The sequence below is a fragment of the Charadrius vociferus genome, unplaced genomic scaffold (assembly GCF_000708025.1).
Source record: "Charadrius vociferus isolate BGI_N301 unplaced genomic scaffold, ASM70802v2 scaffold883, whole genome shotgun sequence".
Lineage (NCBI taxonomy): Eukaryota > Metazoa > Chordata > Aves > Charadriiformes > Charadriidae > Charadrius > Charadrius vociferus.
The window spans coordinates 25,129-48,010 of NW_009647740.1; the positions used below are offsets into that span (position 1 = coordinate 25,129).

At 37.2% G+C, this 22,882-nt stretch overlaps 1 protein-coding gene across 1 annotated transcript in view; it reads left to right on the forward strand.

The window, feature by feature from the left end:
* POLR3B (polymerase (RNA) III (DNA directed) polypeptide B) overlaps positions 1–22,882 on the forward strand; it is a 76,388-nt gene that overhangs the window by 22,957 nt on the left and 30,549 nt on the right. The window contains 8 exon segments of the mRNA XM_009881974.1: positions 686–847; positions 3,963–4,163; positions 5,241–5,403; positions 7,390–7,543; positions 9,534–9,608; positions 10,400–10,498; positions 14,150–14,277; positions 21,216–21,425. Of these exon segments, the coding sequence (XP_009880276.1) occupies positions 686–847; positions 3,963–4,163; positions 5,241–5,403; positions 7,390–7,543; positions 9,534–9,608; positions 10,400–10,498; positions 14,150–14,277; positions 21,216–21,425 (1,192 nt within the window).

A 22,882-nucleotide genomic window follows, 5' to 3' on the forward strand; every position in this document is an offset into this window, starting at 1 on the left:
CCAGAAGCGATAGTAACTGTGCATCTTTTGTTCTTCAGTCTGGTCTTGCAAATGCTTCCAAACTCTGTGCTGCTGAGTTGCTTCCCCTAAGGGCACCTTGTTAGTCACCTGGGTGTCTGTCTTATCCATTTTAAGTAGCTCCTGGGAAGGGGCACTTTAAACAGCCTTTTTCACTTTTAATGATAGAATATCTCAAAGTGGCTCTTCACTTACTGCTTTACTGCAGTTATTCACTCCAGTATTAATATAGAAGCGGTTCTTGCCTCCAAATCTTGTGTGTAATTCAGGGTTGTACATTTAGAGTATTAAATCTTTAAAAGAGTTTTGACTTTGAGAAGGAAGTAGTAGATCAGTGGAATTACAACATAGCAGATTAGGGAAAACAGTAAATGTATAGCATGGAGATGGATGGGTATACTAAGATAAAGGAATAAATGCATAGGCTTAGACCATTCTTCTACTTAATTTGCTTTTGATTATGGGATAATTTCTCTAATATTGCACTTTAATTTAACAAGGCAAAAAACTTGTGAGAAAAATATCATTTGAGCAACACAGAGAATATTTTTTTTAACTAACAAGAAGTGTAACGGTACAAATACTAAACAAGTGTTTCCCTGCCCCCCCTTTCCCAGACCTGGAGAAGTATAGTTTTTCCCTTAATCCAACTCTTTTGTATTTCCAGCTTCTTTCTCTTCTATTTGAAGATTTGTTCAAAAAATTTAACTCTGAATTGAAAAAGATTGCTGACCAGGTAATCCCCAAGCAACGTGCAGCTCAGTTTGATGTAGTGAAGCATATGCGTCAAGACCAAATCACCAATGGCATGGTCAATGCCATCTCCACAGTAAGTATTTTTGTTTTCATTCTAGTACGTAAAGTTTTTCCACTATAGCGAATGGTGGAAATGTGTAAGTTTTGTTCTGATGACTCTACTGTCTTTCGTTGTAAAAGTAAATTTATTTAACATACTTCATAGATTAAAATTGCAAAACTCCGTCATGGGCAGGGCTTTTGGAATTCACTGAAGAATCATTAATCATCAAACCACTTTTTTTTTCACCATTTATTTCAAAGTGATGTTTTCGTGTTTTTGAAGGAATGGTAGAAACAAGCAAATTTAAAATAGCAATCATGTTTGTATTTATTCAACTTGCTGTCTTCTAGGTTCTACTTGAGTATGTGGCTCATGGTATTTTTTTATTATCTGGATTTAGCTAGGGTCAGATTACATCATAGATCCAAAAGGTGGTTGAAAAACAGCAGGAAAACATCATGAATAGAAGACGACTAGGGGGAGGGCGGGTAGGCCAAAAAAAAGGTGAATTTTGGGGTCTTTAAGGGAGGTGCCTTTTTATTCATATGAAGTTGCTAGTATGAGCAAATTTACAGCAAAGAAATTAGTACTTCTCTGCTAATGATACTGAACTGTTTAACAGGGAAAACTGCTACATGCTGTATTATTGCAAAAAACCCCCCCACCATAATTAAGCCTTTAATATTTATCTTTGTTAGATTTTAGCCTGTGTCTGTCTTCTGCTAGAATGGATATTTTCATTTGTGACAGTGGACAAGAACAACAATACAATTACTGACTTTGTCTCTTACCTCACACATCTGCAAGAGCAATTTGTGAGATGGTTCCTGAAATCTAGCTACTGGCTTGTAAATGACTTTGAAATCCATGATTTTTTTAAGAAATTAGATTAGTCTAAGTATTTTAGTAGCTGGTAAAAATTGTGCAACTTAATTTGTAATCTTTGGAACTCTTGAGAGGGCTTTTCTGCCTAGCATGAAACTGAGGTTTTTCTTCAGTTCTTGTAAACAAAATTAACTCCACAAATTGCATCCAGAACCACCAACAGTCTGTTACTTACAAATCCCAATGTTAAAGCTTATCACTGTTTAATTTTATGAGTGCCCCAAATGTAGTTAAATCTCTACAGTGCACGTAACCAAAACAATTGACAGATTTGTTTCTCTAAATGCTAGTGGTTTCTTCTAGCTGGTGCCAGTTTTTCCATTTGGACTGACAGAGATAAATCTGCAAACTATTCAGTACATATTGTGAAGTCTTCCTTCTTCCACTATCTTTGGACTTTTTTTTACTGCCACATAAGCAGTTAAACACCATCTGCTCTTAAGCATTGAAAATAATTTCTCAGGAACAATGCCCAGTGCATACTATTCAAGAGATTAAGCAAATACCATAAAAATCATTCTTGGAAACAACAATCTCCAATCTCACCAGAATGCTTCAATGATAGTCTCAAAGAGCATGAAATAACTCAGCGGATTCATAATTACACCAGTAGCATGCAAAAGAATTCGTAGCACTACTGCATCAACTATACAGTGTGTTCAGACCTATATTTGCTATAGGTCTTCTTTTTAACCTGGAAAATACCAGGCCATAGTGCCACAGGCCTAATAGTTATTTCAGCACCTGCAGAATCATCCAGTGCTGCTGAGGGAGCAACTTTCAGTTCACAGGAGTTTTCAGTAGGAAATTCTCCACTGGGGTTGGTTTCACAACAGCCCTGGCCCAATTTTGGGGTTTTTGGACAAATTTTGAAGGAGTCAGTCTGTCACTTCCACAGCACAAAGAATTTTTCATATTATTTATTCAGGCAGCGTTTTTGCCTCCCCCTTCCGCCAGTCTTTGAGATTTCACAGTCTTCTGGGCAGTGAAGAAGAAACCACGTGCTAGTTTAGACTACAGATGCAATCATTTCTAGCATGAGAAAAAACGCTCATTTATTATATTCTTCCGCTTATATTCTGGTAACTCCCAGTCCTTAAAAAATGAAATGGCCAGTGAGTGAACCCTTCCTGAGAAGGCTGAGCAAATGGAGAGGTTTCTTTTGACCGACTTACTGTTGGGCATTATGTCTTCCAACTTTCTGTAACAAAGAAAAAAGGGAAATTCTGCATACTATTTGGTAGCCTCTCCAGAGGAAGCAAATAGCAAAGTCATTCAGGTCGATGGTGGTTTCTTGCTGTTAATCACAAAATGGGATTGTGCCGTTAATGTATAAATAAAGAAGCCAAGCAAATAATGCTCTGAAAGGATTTCAGTTTAGTACAGCAAGCAAGCTTCAAATTATTTGTTAGCGTCAGTGAGATGAATTTATCAAAAAGGCTACAGGAATTAGTAGAAGGCAGTCCTTGGGAAAGCATTACCTTTGAGATCTTCATTGCCTTTGGACTGACCAGTAACATGCTGGCTGGAGTAAATAGTAGTATTTGGGACAGTAACTTGCTGTATCCACTGACTCAGGTGCTGCTGGGAAATGTATATGGAGTAGATGTCATGAAGTTAAAAATTGCAGCACCAAATTTTAAAATCTTACAGTAGAGATTATTAAATCTGCTTGTCATGGAAACATGGTTGTGTCCTACAACATTCACTGAACTTATATGTTTTCCTCATTAAAACCACAAAAGGCTTCAAGAAAGTACAGATGGCTTTGATGTCAGACTTCTCCAGCATAAATGCCTGTTTCCTACCAAAATAATAAATCATGAGAAAGGCAGAACTGAAAATTTGTGGGATCTATTGTAAAAGTGTATTTCACTTAAAATAGCTTTTTTAAAAATACTCAAAATGATCTGTGAAGGGAGAACAGAAAATAATTTAGTTTAGCTAAATTTGAGTATCGATTTACCTGGGAGAGACAGATGATGGAGAATCTTTGTGTGATTGAATATATAATAGCAAAAGTATCCTCTCATCTGAAAGAGCAGTTCTTTTGTTTGAACTCTTTTTAATGCTTAGTACAAGCATGTTACAACTAGTAGTGCAGATAGGTAATTAGGGAGTTGGTTTATATAAATAGGCAACATTTGCTGTCCAAAGCTCCTCAGATATCATTCTGTCTAGATACTGAACAAAAGACATGTAGCGTCAAGACAGGGATAAACTGCAGTAACTTTTTTGAAATGTTCATTTTGTTCTACAGGGAAATTGGTCTCTGAAGAGATTTAAAATGGACCGCCAAGGCGTGACACAAGTATTGTCCCGCTTGTCTTACATATCTGCTCTGGGAATGATGACTAGAATATCTTCTCAGTTTGAAAAGACAAGGAAAGTGAGTGGTCCTCGGTCACTGCAGCCATCTCAGTGGGGGATGCTCTGCCCATCTGACACTCCTGAAGGAGAGGTGAGGAACTTCTATTTTGCTTTGAGTATTTCTTGTCCTGAGGAGTGGAGACACTGTTTATTTTCAAGCAAGTGATCCTCCATTAGAGGAAGAGTTCTGATGAGGCGGTTTCAGGAGAGATAAATTATCCTCAGCCTGGTAACACCACTTGTGTGTCTTCTCACATCCCATCTGTTTACATCCTAGTCCTTGCTGTATTGCTTTTTTTCTCCTACCTGGGTGGACTGGCTGGAAACTGTTGAGAAGTCATATGGCTGTATGAGAATGACACAAAGCCTCCCATTTTTGCAGCAGTGCTACTTGCTGTCTTTTCACCAGAGCAGAAAGAGAGGAGTCTTAAACTCTTATCCCTTTGTTCTGTAATAAATATTCTGTTTTGAAGTTGCACCGTCAACCTGCAATTTTTCTAGAAACATATATTATTATTACAGAAACAGCTTTAGCTTTTAGCTTGAGGAAGAAATGCAGCTTTGTATGTTTCACTTTAAAGACATCACCTAGCTATTTCAACCAAACAATTGGTGCTGACCAATCTCTTTTTTTTTTTCTTTTTTCCTTTTTTTTTTTTCCTGAATAGAAAATATTGGGGGAACTCTGAACTTTCTGGCATAAATATGTAGTCAATATGAGCTAGTCTTATTAAGCAGCTGAAATAAAATTTCACTCTGTAAGATACTTGGATATTTTTCATGGTAAAATGTTAAAGTTTATGTTAGAACGTACAGGATATCTGGCAAATTGGTAAATAGACTGATTTTGTATTTCCATTATGCTTCTAAGTAGCTCTTGCTTTGAAGAGAGAAATATAGTGTTATACATGGTTGGATAACGTAAGAACTACAACTTCATCACCTATATTTTTTATTAGTTTGCAAATGCTAAAACATTACATTTCAGTGTGATATAGAAAATTCTTCCTTCCTAATTTTCAGTGTAGTTAATTTGTTTCTTTTCTTTCACTTTATACTTTGACTTCTTTTTTTTGTTGCTGATAAGTACGGTTTTGGAAGAAAAAAATATATTTAGTATTAATGCTTTAGAATAAAATGGTTAAAAGGTGTGGTTTTTTTATTTTAGGCTTGTGGTTTGGTTAAAAACCTTGCCCTCATGACTCACATTACTACGGATATGGAAGATGGCCCGATTATTAAATTAGCCAGTAATCTTGGAGTTGAAGATGTCAACTTGCTCTGTGGTGAAGAACTTTCATATCCAAATGTGTTCCTTGTTTTCCTTAATGGTATGTAACTTTTGAGCAGTCTGACTCTGATTTGTTGCTGATGGAGAGTTATGCTTCGGAAACCCTCCAACAATTTTTGGACAACAGTCAACCGCAGATGCGTTTTCCACGTGTAGATAATTTCATCTGTAAATATTTTGGTAGGGTTAGGCAGAGTAGACAGACCAGATGATGGCACTTAGTTGTCTGAAGTTGTGTCTCAGAACTCTGACTGCAGATGTGTATAGCTGGGAAATTGAAGCTTTTTCAAATTTCAGTACTGTTTTTAAGCACACTTGCATGAATAGGCACAAAAATACGTACATTCTATTACAGGTTTGGGTTTTTTTCAGGCATTTGCTAAATGAGGTGCCATTCATAAAGTACTTTTTGAAAGAGAATAACGCTGCTAAATTTGTAATAACTTAAATTTACAAATTCAGAGCTTCATTCACAGAAAGTATTTTATTTTACTGTAACCTTTATGTATTTTTATATATATTCATGCAAGTGCATTTAAAAACAGAAAGGAAACAACAATTGTTTACAAAGTCTAGCGATGCTGTTCTATTTAAAATTACCTCTTAAAGGGCAATTTGCTTTGTGAATGATTAGAAAAAATTAGACCTTGGAAAACAGGCCTCTGTTAAAGGGATAATTCGGCATGCGTGCTTTGCATCTGAACTCTTATGTTCCTTTTACATCTGATGTTTTAGTGTTTCTAAATCAACAGGTACTATGATACCAGATTTCAAAATACTGACATTTTTAAAACTACAACTGTGATTTAAAAATAGCCTTTTGTCAACAACATTCACTTCCAGGGACTAGTATTTAACATCTGTCACCATGAATAAGTTCTCCATTTACCTTTGAATTAAACAGGAGTTGTTCTTCGATCCTGCCTTTTCCCAGCAACATAAAAGCAACACTTGACCAAACGTCATTCCTTTGCTCTGCTTTTCTGTAGCAGTATATTAAAGATAAGGTTCAGTGAAACCACATGCACTCTTTTCTGTCTTGTTTTATGGTCCAAAGGGGAGTGCAGAGCAGAAATACCGGACTGTTCCTTCACAAGCTCAATCTGTGGTATGGAACAAGATGGTTATGTTCCCAAATGTATATGATCTAGTACTAAATGAGGCAAAACCATTTCCTGTTCAGTCTACTAGTTTGTGCGTTTAATCCGTAAAAAAATTGCAGGCTTGTGGATGGCTGAAGTGATTCTGATTTAAATTTGTGACCTAAGGGGGCAGAAAATCTCTTAAGTACAAATCCCTTAAACTATAAAGACCTTTATATTGTCTTACAAATTCCCTAAATTATCATGCTTTGTCTCCTTCTTTAAAGTTTTGTTTGAAATGACACCATACTTATTTTCATTTTATATATTAAGATGACTTTGATCAGGTGACTCTTTAAATATGAGTTTTACTCCTTTGTTTGTTCATCATGCATCAGAATACTTAAGTATGTGCTAGAGTGCCCAGCTAAGATGGCAATAGCTTGTTGAGCTAAGTGCGTGAAGAAGGAATTCTGTTGCTGTTGTGAGTGATCACATATATAAGAAGTACCGGGTCGTTCTAAAATTTCTGACAAGGCAGCAGGACAGTTCCTTGGTCTGTTCCTGGAAAACTTGGGTCTGTTTCAGTACAGCTGAAACTGCAGGCTTCAGAAGTGTTGTTTGCTTGTATGCTAATTGGTGAATGGGCGCTGGAGCAGAAACATACTTGAACAAATCTGGAGGAAGCACGCCATTTGGTTTATGAAGCCCTTTGGAGGCACGCAGATAGATGACCTGTGAAATTCTGATGCTTCTTTTTAATGTTTCCTGAGAGAAAAAAGGAGCCAGTTCTTACTCATGTTAGAAAAGGGGAATTTTATGACAACTCTTATCATTTGCAAGAAGTAGGAAGTATTTCTATGCATGCTACATGTGATCAGAATTTGTAAGTAGAGTTTTGGATATGCAAAGTATGCAACATGAATTTATCCCCTTCTGAATAGGTAACATCCTTGGTGTCATACGTGATCATCAGAAGTTAGTCAACACGTTTCGGATAATGCGTCGAGCGGGTTATATTAATGAATTCGTTTCCATCTCTACAAATCTTTCTGACAGATGTGTCTACATTTCCTCTGATGGAGGGAGACTGTGCAGGTAAACATCTCAGAATTATCTTGCTAGTGAACTTAGTATAAACAGTGTTTTACGCACTTTAAATACACTGAGCTAAGACTTTCAAGAGTAGAGATTTAAGCAAGTTCAGTAGGACTTGAGCATCTCTTTTCTCATTAAATAGCCCTCATTCAAAACAGACAGATCTGAGAAACATACTGTATACTCAAGCAACTTAAAAAAAAAAAAAAAGCCCAAATAAATTGGTTTTATCTTTAAACAAAAGTCAAACCAAAATGTTGCTTGTATCTTCTTTAAGAAAAAAGGGAGGGGGGATTAAAATCAATCTGATTGGCAACAGCAGTAATGTCCTATGTCCTTGGAGAGATTTTTTTATTTCTGTGAAGCAAGAAACAAGCAGCCACTTGCCTGATGTCCCATGGGTGTGATATCACACTTTAGAATGAGGAGCTACTCTTTGTCTTCAAGGGCCTTACTTCTGGTGCAAAACTTCCTCAGGCATGTATACCTGTACCAAGAAGTATGTCTCACAATTTTGGTTTATTTCATTTCTTACCCTGAAGTAGGTGGGGAATTGAATAAACCTATGAGGAAGGTCTCCACCTTGAGATGCTTTTGCTCTTTATTAGCCAGAAAGAGTGCCTGAGTAACAGTGATGTCACAGAGGAAAGCAAAAAAGAATTGGGTGGCTAAAATGAGTAAGTGGAACATAACAATATTTTGAGGCAGAATATCAGATTGTTTTATAGTAGAGGCTGGAGACTCCAGTCAGATTATGGCAGCACTGTGCTAGGTTATTTACAAATAAAACATCTCCAGTTTAGCCTAAAGAACAAGGCATAAAAGATGAACAAAGCAAAGATTGGGAGAGGCAGAATGAGTTAATATATGCATATTTTAGCATTTACTAGCTGTGTGCATATTTTGTGCATACTTTAAAGAAGCAGCAGTCACAACTACACTTGGTGTTCCACCTTATTCATTAATTGAGTCTCAGAGCATGTTTAATGCAGTTAGAGGCATGCTAAAGGCTCCAAAATAGTACATGTACAAACCTTCAGTTAATCATACCCGGTCAAGAGATCCAGAGTAAGGGCATATTCAGTTGGCAGAGAAATCACTTTTCCAGTCAGGGCTAATACCGGCCATTCTGCAGGTTTGGAGATGCAGCAAAACTTGCGATTTGTAAAACAAAGACAAGTGAAATCATGTGGATTTCCAGGAGTTTACCAAGTTTACTTTGTGGCACCCCCACCCTGCAATTGTTCAGATACCCCTATTAACCATTTAAAAGTGCTCATTAGTCTTCAAACAGTTATTTAGACTTCAGAGTGGACTCCACAAGTATCTTGTAGCTATTTGGTGCTTTTTATAAGAGCAACTTGTCCAAATAGCAACAGCCCTTGACGTTTCATTCTCGCATGCCATCCTTTGTGTCAGTGTTTCCTTGCGGTAAGGAAGCCTTCAGAGATGCATGGGCACTTGAAATTTATGGATTCATCCGAGGTCACCCATAGTAAATGCCTGTATTTTACATCACGTGAGTAACAGCAAAATACATTCTTGCATGTGGACACTTGAGCACAAACCGTTCACGCAATGCTGTATGAAGTCCCTGCAACGTCCATAGAACTTAATGCTGTTCTTAGCTTTGTAGATTGGGCAATCTTATATCTTTTAAAGCCATTAACAAAAATTGTAGGTAAAATTATAAAATGCTAGTTTAAAGATTTGAAGGGGGGAGTCTTTCTCCTCAGAATCGAAACCTTCCTTTTTCTTGCACTTTTTGGGTACTTTGTAGATGACATGTCAGTTCGGGATATCTGTGTCTCAAGCAAAGGTCTGAATAATTACTGATTGTATTTATCCATCTTTAGCTGACATAGCCACATAAGTTTAAAAAGTGGTTCATAAAATAGGTTGTATGTATGCAGGGTTCTTACTGTAAGTAAAATTAAGTTACCTGCCTAAGTATTTGCTATGATAATTTTTTATTTTTTTTTAATTGTAGACCCTACATAATTGTCAAGAAGCAAAAACCTGCGGTTACAAACAAGCATATGGAAGAACTAGCTCAGGGATACAGGTACACAATTTAAGTAGAGTATATTCATCGTCACATCTATCCATAAATACTGTGTGGAAATACTTCAGTCAGTATTTCACAATCTTGGGGTTAGCTATGTAGAGAAGTCTACTCTCCTATATAAATTAATAATAAATGTATTGCAGGTTTTCTGTTTAAAGTCAAATTAAGGCTGGTCTTATTTTGTTACTGCTATAAAATTTGGTGATTATATAGAATAAATACATCTCACAGCCTCATCTTCCTGCAAGTGGAAGGCCTGAGGCAGTATCGTCCTTCTGAAAAATACTTGTGTTGAATACCCTATCTGAAAAATCAGACACTTCAAAGGAATATCAACTTGACCGCCCTAAACTAGATACATTCAGAATTAGTTTTGAAACTACGTGCAAATTCTTTTTAGGGTATTTTAAAAAAAGCACATTTACACAAAAGCATTTAAATTTAACTAAATTTTGCAAAACCATCACAAAAACGTACTAGATTACCCTTATACTTGTCTACATTTATAGTGATTATGAGTACATACAGGAAGATTTTATTTAGCTGTTCCAATAAGTAACATGGGTCAGTCAGACTGTGAAGCAGTGAATGGGCAAGGGAATTAATTTAAAAAAAACAAAACAGTTCTCTTTAAATATGTAAAATGCAAAGAACCGTTCATGTAAAAGTATTTCTCTAGTTTAACTTCTACACATTATATTGCCTCAATATATGTATTATGTAGTTTTATTTTTGGAGAGATATAAGAAAAGACAGTACTTCTAGTGCATTTTTTAATTTAACTGTAGGAATTTTGAAGACTTCTTGCACGAAGGCCTCGTTGAATATTTGGATGTGAATGAAGAAAATGACTGTAACATTGCACTATATGAACATACAATTAATAAGTAAGTATGCATTCAGACTAAACACTGGTACAGGAAAAACATTCATAGGGTGGCGCTCTGAATGCAAACATGTTAATAATGTTACTGGTTTCACACACTCCTCCCTTGCTATTGGTTGAAAAAACTCCAGATGAAAGCTAAGGAAAGAAATCTGTTTACACGCATCCTAAACTATCCATGGGATAGTTACAAAAAGTGGTTTAGCTATTGAGTTTTGGGAGATCTCAAAAATACAAAATACTTAAAGGTATATCCTTTGTTTCTCTGGATGGGGCTTTTTTTTTGTTGTTGCTGTTCTCATCATTGGGCTGTTCATCATCAGTAATTTTATACAGTAGGATTCCAGAGGGCAAATGGTGCCACCTGTTAAATGATGGTCTTAGCTTGTCTTGATTGTCATTTGGAAAAATCTCTCTTATGGCTGTAGAGGGACCTTAGACAACCAGATTACACTAAATGTCTGAAGCATTGGAATGAGACCTTCCCTTTGACTTTTGGATATATAACTGGCCCTGATAAAAATGTTTATCATTCTATGTATTCTCTACCATGTGTGTTAAACCCATTCTGGGTATGTGATTTTCATTTAGAAAGATTTCCAGATTTTTTGTGTTTTTCCACATGTATGAAGGACCTGGTGCTTTGGGGTTGTTTTTTTTTCCTGTCTTGTGGCTGTGAATAGCTCACATTAAAGGAAGGATTCTTTTAATATGAAGGACCTGGTGCTTTGGGGTCGGGTTTTTTTCCTGTCTTGTGGCTGTGATTAAAGAGCTCACATTAAAGGAAGGATTCTTTTAAATTTTTATGTCCTCCTATCATTATATATTTTTTTTTAATGTTTCTATTACAATATCCTGTCAACTGAACGCTGCATGCATATAAGATGTTAGAAGTTATGTCCATGAAATGTTTAATCAGTAGACTTGTGCAGAAAATGCATTTTCTAAATGTTCTGTCCTGGTTAAGTACTCCTGGAAGCCAAGAGAAAAAGATCATTGATTTCAGGGGAGCTAGATGAGACCTTCAGTTATCTTTAACCTTTGCCAGATGAAATGCATTAACTTTGCTAATTAAATTGTATTTCTCCTGCACAGACTTTTGAAGACTTTATCACTTTAAGAAATTACTCTTGCATGCTCTTGGTTGGCTTCTGTATGCAGGAGCAAAGAAGAGCACACACAAGTGCTGTCATTTGTGCCAAAATTAAATAACTTCCACAAAGCACCAGAAAAGTTTAAGTTACAGAACACCTGACTCAGCTAGGAAGATTAATGGGAGTATATCCCATGAAATCACTGTTTAGTCAAAAGCAGGAGACGACGGTGAACTTCCAGTGGACTAGTGTGAGGAAATGAATCCACCATGACTCCCAAAAAGTTCTGGAGATTCTTGTGTTGTCCATCAGCTTGTTTTAAGTTTAGCTTCAATGCTCGTAGCTACTAGTGCCATAAGTATCTGAGGTTGCACCGCATAAGCACGTTGCTCCTTGTGTTTAGTAATGATATTCCCTGCATCCTAGATAGTTGATTTGTGTACCCCTTCCCCGAGCTGATCATCTTGCATTTTAAATGGTGTGACCATGTTGGTACAACTTGTTCTGGTAATACAACTGACACAATCTACTGTTGTGAAGTATCCCATTAACATTCCTCCTTTTGTAATGTAGGCTTCTTTTAGCTACAGTATCCTCTCTTTACTTTTCCAATCCAATTAGGGGGGTTTTCTTTGGAGGATTTGATTCTGTTTAATGCATTCAATTTCTTCCTTAGCCATTTGTAACTCTGATTTTCAAACTCATAAGGTTGCCTTCAGTTCTTGGGCTTATTTCTGGCAGTGGCATTTTGACTTGCAGAAATTGAACTGCTCTGTAAAGTCTGAAGGTCTCTCGTTAGTACTGTGGAATACTTCCTAAGATGCTACGATCTGCATATGTTGCATCTTCTTTGGCTGAAATAGGATTGACCTCAATGGAAAAACACTTGTGTTGAATACCCTATCTGAAAACGTATATGTAGTTCCATGCACTAGTACCTTCTGAAGAAATTTGCTAACTTCACTATCAGTAAGTCTTAAGCCTCTTGTTTCATTGTTTGAGAAGTGTCAGCAGTTCTGTGGAGTTTTGCAGAATGGGGGAGCAGTCTGTGCTTTAAATTTACTGCTGGCTCTTGAGACCATTTTGCAATTACTTGACTGCAATTGGGAGTTTCCTAAGACAGGCTTCAATTAACATAGCTGCTTTTCATCAAGTGGAGAGAATTAGTGGCTATCCTTTGGCCAGCAGGTGATTTTTAGGTTGCTCAAGCATATTGGTGATTTATAAAGATTTCTGGGAGTGACAGCTAATTTCACTAGGCTTGCTGCTCAGGGTTTCCAGGTTATTTTTTTTTTCAGTTTTCAGATATCATTTTTTCCAGCAGTACATACATTATTTATGTAAGTTCCTACTGGTCCTTGTCTTCAGTCTGTATGTACTTGTGGGTGATTCCTCAGGCATTTTCAGCTTGTGATGCATTTCAGTCTTTTGAGTGTTGTCGTAATAAAGATTTTTCAAGTGATTTCCTTTGCAAGGTCTTAAAGTTTAGTAATCAAATTAATTTGTTTAAATAATTAAAGACTTCCAAAAGACTTCCAAGAGAAGTCAAACACTAAAGATGGTATTTTCAGAATGCAGTGGGTTTAGGCGTGTGGGAGAGGCAATGTATGCCTAAACCCAAGTTCTGTGTAATAACCCTAGTACATTGTGAAAGATATGCTTTGGATAGGCTTAGTTATAATTATCTTTATTTCAAAATTCCCCATTTCCTACTTACTTATCTTGATTTAAAAAGCAGATCTGCTCGAGCCAAGCTTTATTGTACACTCCATCCTTAGTTATTAGTCACTCCACTTGCATCCCAATGCATGCTATGATTTAATTGTCTTTATTGATCATGGACTTTCTCCTCTGAAGCTTATGCCAGGTAGAACAAATTCTGTTATCTCTGTCTTTACTCCTTGTCCCTGTCTTTTTACTTCTCATCAGTACTGCCTTTTAACAACATAATCACTTCTAAAATATTTGCAGAGCTTTTTAAATAGTGTTTTATTATACCATATCACCCATGACACTGGATCTGGTTTGGACACAGACGTTTTCCCTGTAACTAATATATAACTGACCTTGGAAAACTAAGACAACAGTTTTATTTTTGTCAATACCTGAATCTGTCTTGTTCTTCCTTCCTCAGCCTCCCCAGTGGATTTCTAGATCTCTGAGACTGGTAATTTGATGTTGAGGACTCTCATTACATGAGAAGACATTCTTTAAGGCATTTTGGGTCTTACTGTATAAACTGATGTTTTACTGTCTTACTGACCTCCCTCATGTTCGTTATCTTGAGGCTTTTTCTCCATGATGGAAATTCAGAAACCATCATTTATTTCTTCTTCATTTCTTTTCATGTGGAAACACTTAAAGCCAGAAGAAAGTGTTGGTTTTTTTTAAATCAAAAAATAAAAATCCCATAGTGAATGACTGTTTTGAGATCCTATCTGGCGTACATTTCCTGAACAGAATTTAATTGAAGTATAATGAGATACTACTAAATTAAATAAATTCTGGTTAAGATGTTTGTTCGCAAGGCTGCAATAATTGGTACTCTTTCTTTTAAGAGATACAACGCATTTGGAGATTGAACCTTTCACGCTTCTTGGTGTCTGTGCTGGGCTGATTCCATATCCTCACCACAACCAGTCCCCAAGAAACACTTATCAGTGTGCCATGGGGAAACAAGCAATGGGTAAGACATATTTATTCCCTTTTGGAGTGTTTTGTAGTTTTTGAAGCTATGTAGCAATAGTGACAAAACAGAGAAATTACTTCTTTCCTAGTTCTCACAAAAGCTTTGCTAGGAAGAGGAAAAGAGCACTTCCTTATATTTGAGGAAGCAAGGATTTACCTCTGAAAGTTGAAAAAATTAAAAGGAAAAAAATACCAGTCAGTTTTACCTAATGGAAACAGTATCTGCAGGTCTTGAAAGAAAAATTGGAGAAACTGCATCTATCTTGGCTTTTTTCTTGGGGTGTTGCGCTTTTTTTTTTTTTTTTTTTTGATAATTGTCAGGACTTTCACATTTTCAGCATAGCTACAAGATTGGCAGAATTGGGGTTTTTTTCTCTTTATGCAGTGATTTGCTATGAGTTTTCAGACAAAAAGAGTTAAAAAGTGTTCTCACAAAGAGAGATGGAGCACTGAGAGAGGAGAGTTTCCCTGAATAGTTGAGTAGGTGCCCTAAACATAAACAAATAAATAGTTAGATTGATGTTATAGAGAAAAAGAGGAATCAAAATGTGCAAGAAAGAGTGCTTAGTTACTTGAACACTTCCTGCAGCAGTAGTTTAGATTTTGGGCTTTTTCTGTTTTGGATGATGAGGGCAAATAATGACCTCTCAACAAAATGACTGAAACAAAAATCCTTTCGTTAATCACTTAATAATTCTCTTTACAAATGTGATAGCTGGTCATTAAAAGCCAACCATTTCGTCAATTTGCTGTTATGGGTAATTGACACTAGGTAAGTTCTAATCCTGCCTTTAATACACAGCTAAACTAGCGTTAAAGCATCCAAGTCATATGGCCCATGATCAAGCCAGAGTGAGCCCCAAGGAGAACCTGACCAGTAGTACATCAGTTCAGACAGCTGTATTCAGTTTTGTGCTGTACATGCCAGTTTTATGTCTTGTATCGATGGCTTGCTCGCAAGTTGAGAGCTACAGTAGAACAACTCTGTGTCATAAAAAAAACCTACCATTTCTGTTAGGTTTACTAAACCATTTGTTTTGTGCTGTGTGTTCAAAACTGAAACACTGCACCTTTTGTGAGACTTACCCAGCAGAATTAATGGCAAAATAACTGCCTTGTGCTGAACTGTCATTTTTAGCACATCAAAATAGCATAAATAGCAACAGATGCATGTCCTCCCTTTAATTAAAAAAAAAAAAGCGGAGGGGGGGGAGGAACGATGCAATCTTTTTCCTTACAGTTCTCCCCCATCCCATTATCTTTCCCCCACCCCCGAGTCTCTATTTTATGACTATTAGTCTCAGAAGGTTTGGTTAGTTACCACACACAGTTAAGCAGGATCAGTGTGTACAGAAAGCCAATTCAGTATCTGTGGAGTTCTTTTGTAGTTTTCTGTGTGAAGGTTTTTTTCCCGTTTTGTTTTGAGTGTCATTTGCAATTCATTGTCTGTGTTTTCTGAGGTTGGTGTATTCAGCTGCTTTGACCCTAGGTCTTGCACATTTAGCTCCTTGGAAACTTGAGCAATAAAAAAAGCCTTTGTTTCGGTTTGTTATGACAAAACACCTGACTCAAAGAATAAGCAGCTAGATAAAAGTACATTTTTAAAGTTGGCACATGACCTGAGCTATATTTTGCTCTGCCTGAAGTATCTGCAAACACCTGAAGCTTTTTGTAATAACAGCTTAAAAAAAGCCACCGTAAGTGGCAATATGCAGAGGCAGAAAAGATTTTTCTCTACATTCATTGATCAAATGAGACCTAGCGGATATTCCTGAAACATTACACATACTTTTTTGTGCATGTATTTATGAAGAGATGTGATGCAGTGCTTCAAGCCCCCACTTTTAAGCAACTGTCCACTCTCCTTGCTTTCTTTCTCCATCTTGAAATTGCAGAGTAGCTCCTAGTCCAACATTGCCATGTGGAAAAAAAATCTCATGTCCAAGTCCACTGTGTCACACCTTCAGCTGTCAAAACCTGGGGGCACGGAGTGATCCCTGGGGCTCAGGCTGGGAAAGAAGAGCCTTGTGCTGCTCACACTCTGACCGTGTCACGGGGCTGTGCCAGCAGCTTTGGACAGTCTTTGCTCTTTTTTGAGCAGCATCAAGCTAGGGAAAGGTGTGAAAGCACAAGTAAATGGAGGGTGGACATCACAGCTTGCAGTAGGGTCTGTAATCCAGTATCCCTGACAGGTGCTAGGTATTAAAATATTAATGCTTCTGCAGGATAACATTAAATGTTCTAAAAAATACCTCTTTTTCATGGGCAGAATGAGTCATCTTGTTGGAGGACTACGGCTGCGCTTAGTGAGCAAGCTGGATTTCAGTGAAATGAAATTGAAATTAAATCCCTCTGTTTTGGCATGGATAATTTACCATATGTTGCAGGTTGAACTGTAAGACTGAGGGGAAGTTATGATTAGGTGGCAAATACAACAGCAGCTGCAAGGACCTCAGCTGAATGTTGACATTTCAGTGCAAAGTTAGCAGTTGTAGCTTAAAATCTGAGAAGTATTTAAGATTAAAATACAAGAGTCTGTACTGTTTACATTCCATGTGTTGCTAAAATAATGTTTAAGAGGATCAAAGGCTCCTAAAATTAGAGAAATAATTTTAAATGGAGCTTTTTGATTACATTAAGACATAGAAAATCAGTCAGTTTTACACACTGTACCTCGGTGACTGTGAAAAGGCCTAATGTAAGAAATGAAAACATACGCATTTTCCTGCCAGTAATCCACCATATTGCACATGCACATGCGCATCTGTGAAAGCGGCGGTGTGGGTACACAAAGCAAGCTGTACGCTCTCACAGCCCAACTGTGCACTGCAGTTTCAACCCAAATGTCATAACACAAGTCTTGAGTAAGGAAAGGAGGGTTTGGGTGTTAATTATTACTTTAACCTGTGAAAGAGCAGAAAGTATTCGAGGGGAGGGTGGTAGTTGGGCAAGAGCTTTGTTGCAGAGGTTAATGTTGAAGCAACTTCTTTGGTATTACAAAAAAGCCCTCTTCGTGTCCATGTATCATGGACGTTCCGCTTTGCTTCTGTGCAGTAGCAAAGCCCTTGATACACTGCTTTGCCTTGTGCTTTAACCAGCTGAATGTGTTAAAACTGAGTTGAGAAGACAAATGTGCTTCAAGGAACCGAGTGCTGGGGGTTGTTGGTTTTTGACAGTTGTGAAAGGCTTAGAACTGAAGTGCTCCCAAATTTTGTGTGGCTAGCCTATTGACAGAGAATCGAAACAAACGTCAAAGCAGAACTGGCTGTTGCTGGTCATCACAGCTGGACCTGGGTGCTTTGTGGCCAGGGCTCAGTTCTGCCACTGCTCTTTGAGGAGCAGCATTTGTGCTCTGCGACAGAGTCCTTTTTTGCCAGCTCTTCTCTCCCTGGTAGCAGGCGTGGAAGTGCTGAGACAGAAATGAGCCAGAATGCTTCCCCCAGTTTACCCGTAATCTTTTTAACCGTCTTCTCAGCCTTTCTACAGTGAAAAGAATAGTTCAAATGCTGAACATCCAGATCACTTTGTACACGTACTGTGAAAATTTCTCTGAGACGAATTGGAGCCACCTCCACAAGGTTCAGTGCAGCACTTAAAAACTGCACTCCTTTCTCTGTTGGTTTGTACTCATGTAGAAAGACAGAATAGTAGAAAAATCCATGGTGAAATCAGGGGGAATACAGAAGTACAGCAGTTCTTTCCTTGGCCTGTGCAATAATAGCCCTTTTGGCTCATATCTTAAGTAGATTGATTGCTGTATCCTTGTTAATTTTGGTTGTACAGTTTAATGTTGCTGTAAGTAATACACCAGAGAACTGGACAAACACTTATTTTAGCTGGCTGTTTGTTCCTGGTGAGTTCTCAAAACTTTCTGTGTCAGAATAACAATATCCCATTTATGCTAAATATCAATAGATGGCATTTTTATAGTGATTACTTCACACTGAAGAATGATCAAATGGTACTTTAAAAGAAAAAAAACCCAACTTGTCAGGTAATGGAAAAAAGGAAGGAATGCACACGTGCATTCACAATATGCCAAGTGCTGAAAAAAGCAAGAAAATGATCTTTGTTGTATCCAGGTCAACCTTGTGTGTTTTGCTTTAAACAAGGCTAATTACCAATGAAAAAAATTAGTTCTCGCTGTTGGGATAATTATAAATGTGGGTCATTGTGAGCAGGGTTTGTTATGGTGAAGTTTAATTATACTTTACTTTTGCGTGGCTGTTTGGCTGAAGCAAACAAGGGCTCTGTTCTTTGAGAGAGAAAACAAAAATAAAGCTAGTGACTTCCTTTATTTCAACGCCCACACAGAGGTCTCGTCCCAACACACCAGTCCTCAGAAGAAGAGAGCTGCTGCTTAATTTTAAATAAGCAGATTGTGGTTTAAGGCTGTGGTTTGTTAGACCAGTCTGGAGAAGACGTTATTTGTATAACCTTTAAATCATAACAATTAGGACAAAAATTGCTGATGTACGGCATGCTTTTTGGCTAATTTATTTCACTTGTGCTCTTGAATCATTTTCTAGCCAGTTTCTTTCCTGCTAGGGTATCCATCATTGATATATATGTATACATTTTCCATTTGATATGATACAGCATTCAGCTCCTGAAGAATTGCCTGAAAACAGTTTATTATTGAAGCTCAAAATCTCAGTAATGTCAGTCGCTCGTGGCTCCTGCTCTCACACAAACAGTAACAGTTCCATTAGGCTTATCTGAACCTCAGATAAAAATGGCAACTTTGAAATATGTGAAGAGAGAATTTCTGAGAGAGAAATAATTTTCATTACCTGAAATACATAAAAGTGTAATCTGTAATCCCTGATATATCAAGGACTTCCACAGATTGTTACAGGGTTATAAAGGAGAAGCTTAGCTACGATCAGGTGCTCCAGACTTCACTGCATCTTAGCATCCTTAACCAGTGAACCAGAGCAGGTACAGCATATATGCATCTCAGAAGAGAAGGAAGTTGCAAGAATTTCAAAAGTGAAAGTTGGCGTGGCATAGTCAGGAGAAGATTTCTCTCAACAATAGGAAAATGTACCTATCCATTAAACTTTTGGGATGAGCTCTACAGCAGGCAGCCTATGCTGAAAGCATACAGATTATTCATTCTAGGTGCAGGGGGAGAAAAATAGTCTAAACCTCTAAGTTTTGAATTTGGAAGTAGATTTTCATAGCTGTAGAGTGGGAAAACCAGTTTGTTTATCGAAGTACAATTAAAACAATGTCTAATACTTTAGGCTCAGGGAATACCAGAAGTAGTAGGGCCTTCAGATGGTGGGCCTCGTGGGGGATGACTGGGAGGGTCTTCAGTGTTGATGAATTCAGGCCCTACCAGCTTGCAACTTACTGGAGACAGAAATTACTGCTCAGGAATGATTAATTTCCTTCTCCAAGAAGAAGACAGAGAAGCAAATGCTTAAAAGCAAGAGATGAGTAAAACCTGTCAACTCTACCAAATCTTCCTTGATGTTTAAAAATGCTGTGCCTGTGGCTTCAAATCCACTTTCTAGAACCAAGGAAAGTCCAGGCATGCAAGAGCCGATTATAACAGTGTATTTTCTGGCAGTATCTATTGAGCTTATCTCCCCGTTCTCATCCTTGGGAAGGGTAGACCTGTCGTAGTTTAGGAGAGAGATCTTAGTGCCAAGGACAGGATAGATCTTTGGAACTACCCATGATGCCGCTTGGTTTTAGATTTTTTATTTTCTAAGCATTTTATTTAAATGCAGGCATTTGGAAATTGCATATAAAACATGAAGCTAGCCTCCCCTAAGAGCAGATCTGTGTTCAGCTGTGCTATATTCTGGGTATGTGAAGTCTTCATTATATACTGCCTGCTTTGACCTTTCTGTGAAAGCAACCAACCTCTGAAACTGCAGGAGAAAATGGAAAGGTCTTGAAAGACTTATCTCCTAAGCACAAGTACTGCAGAATATTTAGTACTTTAACTCTTCAGACTATAATTTCTTAATTGCTTAGAGACATAGCGTAGTCCTGGTACAGCAAACTCTAATAACATACGATTGCCTTAACTTTTCTTCTGCTACACAACAGTTTATGTTTCCCTGCTGGGTGTTAATTATTTTTTCCTCAGATTTCAGAAGACACTTTGGCAGTCTGATGGGACAGGGCCAAAATTTTCAGTCTCAAGCTGGGAGGTCTATACAAAGGACTGAATTCTGAACCGTAAATTTGAAATTAATTTCATGTAAAAAGACAAATATATTGTGTGTGAACTTCTACTGTAGTCTTTTTAGCAATGACACCTCTAATTTCAGAAAGTAAATCAGTCTTGGCTGCTGCTAACTGTATGCTTTGTTCATGCTTTGTGACATTCTAACACAGGCTGCTGTTGAACTAATTATTGCCCAGAAAAAGGAAGGAAATATGATGTGGAAGATGCAGAGTTTGATCCACAGTTCCTCTTGAACTCAATGGGAGTCTTTCTGTTGATTCTCATGAAATTTTGGATCAGGTCTATGGAACACATGTTCGGGTCTCTAAAAAAAACAATGGCTTTTAGAACAGTAAAAGCAAACTTCATACTTACACTGTAATTCCGTGTCATGATTAAAAAAGAAATCTTATTTACATTCAGTCATATAGCACCTCACTGATCTCTCTTGTTATTGTTCTTTTTGTCTTGATGCTTAGGTTTTCCCTGTTTAAGAAAAACTAAATATTTTTTTCTGGAAAAAAATTAAGAAGCCACTTACATCTTTATTTAGATACAATAATGTAAAGTTGTTTTGGTTTTGTCTGTTTTATGATTTTTTGACCTTCTTTTCTTGAAGAATTTCTATTATTAGATGAAATTCCTCAGTTTGTGGTTTTAGTTCATGTGCATTTTGGTAATTTTTTAGCAGAAGCATTTCTAGGAAACTCACTAATGTTCACACGCTTTTGTTTTTCTTTTACATACAGGTACTATTGGATACAATCAAAGAAACAGGATAGATACTCTTATGTATCTTCTAGCCTATCCACAAAAGCCAATGGTAAAAACAAAAACAATTGAACTGATAGATTTTGAAAAACTGCCTGCTGGACAGAATGCCACAGTCGCTGTGATGAGCTACAGTGGTTATGATATAGAAGATGCTCTTGTCTTAAACAAGGCCTCTTTGGACAGAGGTAAGAACCATCACTTCTTTACCACTTCTCTAGTGTGTGTTCTAATACACGTTGTAATAAACTTGTTGTCTCGTGGTGTTATCCTGTAATAACTTTAATTGCAGTTATGAACAGTACATCTCCACTTAAGAAATTGAACTCCAAAACTGCTTTGAATGGTTTTGTTTGGTTTTTTAATGAATAGTGATTGTAATTCTATGCTTGCAATAGTGAAGTTGCCAATGTGAATAAACTTCTGAGTATGGATATTGTAAGAAAAAATGGCTTTTGACCTCAAATAAAAAAGTATAAATGGTGCCTTTTTGAAAATGTTTACTTTACCAAACATGTGTAAGGTATTAGATAATCTGTTCTGTTGGTCTTGCTTTTTAGATGGTTACCTGACCTTTGTTCATTACTAACAGAGGGGTCTCATTATTTTTACCAGTAACAAAAGCAATAGGTGAAATTAGACTTCTGAATGTATTTGGGGAAGGAATGGAACACGTGGCACTTTGTGTCATTGTGAGCTTGATGCTCTGAGGGAGCAATAGCAGTATTGCCTACTTTCTGAGGGAAAATAATAGTATTGTCTAAAGCAAAATAATTTTGTGTTTACTCAGGGGTAAAGTAATTACCCTCTTCCTTTAAAAAAAAAAATAAAATCTATGCAGTGCGGTGCATTTTAAGTAAAAGTACATAAAAACCAAATAGAAGGTAACTAAGTGAAACCTATGTTTGTGCCAGTCTGGCCTATCTCACTCTCCACAGTTCTTCAGCAGTTTATGTTAATGCTGCTGGGGGCTGGAGGAGAATTGCCTGAAAACTTAAGTCTCTCTTCTCTCTCTTTTCTAAATAAATTCCCTTGAGGGAAGACATAGTGCAGTGTGATCAAATTGGTTTTAGTTTTGGGTGGCCAAAATCAGATTCTTCCATGACTTTATTTCTCCCCCTCCTTCCTCCTAGTTGCTAGGCAGCAATAATAGTATTCCTAGACATGTATCTTTGGCATTAATGTCTGCCGCATTTAATTTATGCCTCCTTTTCTAAAACAACAACAGGCATGATTTAAAACTGAATGTTTTCTTTTCTGGTAGACTGGTAACATTTACAGGGAGAGCTGTGGTGCTTGTCAGGAGTTACTTGACATAATCTAAAGATATAGATGTACTGTATGTGGCTGCAACCATCTTTCAAATGAACTAAAATAACGCAGGTCTAGTAGAAAGCCTTGCTCTTGGCTGTCTCTAATGCTAAATGTGATGCAAGTGTTCAGTATTGTGGCTAGTTGCTATACTTAGAGGGAAATTGCAAAGATGCTACTTTTCTCATCTAAAACCTCAAACAAACCTATTTTATAACAATATATGTAATACAGAATTCTTTCAGCGGGGACAGTAAGTGAGTAATGGGGTGATTACATGAAACATTTGATCGGTACTTTCCTGGTAGGCTAGCTTGTGTCAACCACAAACATG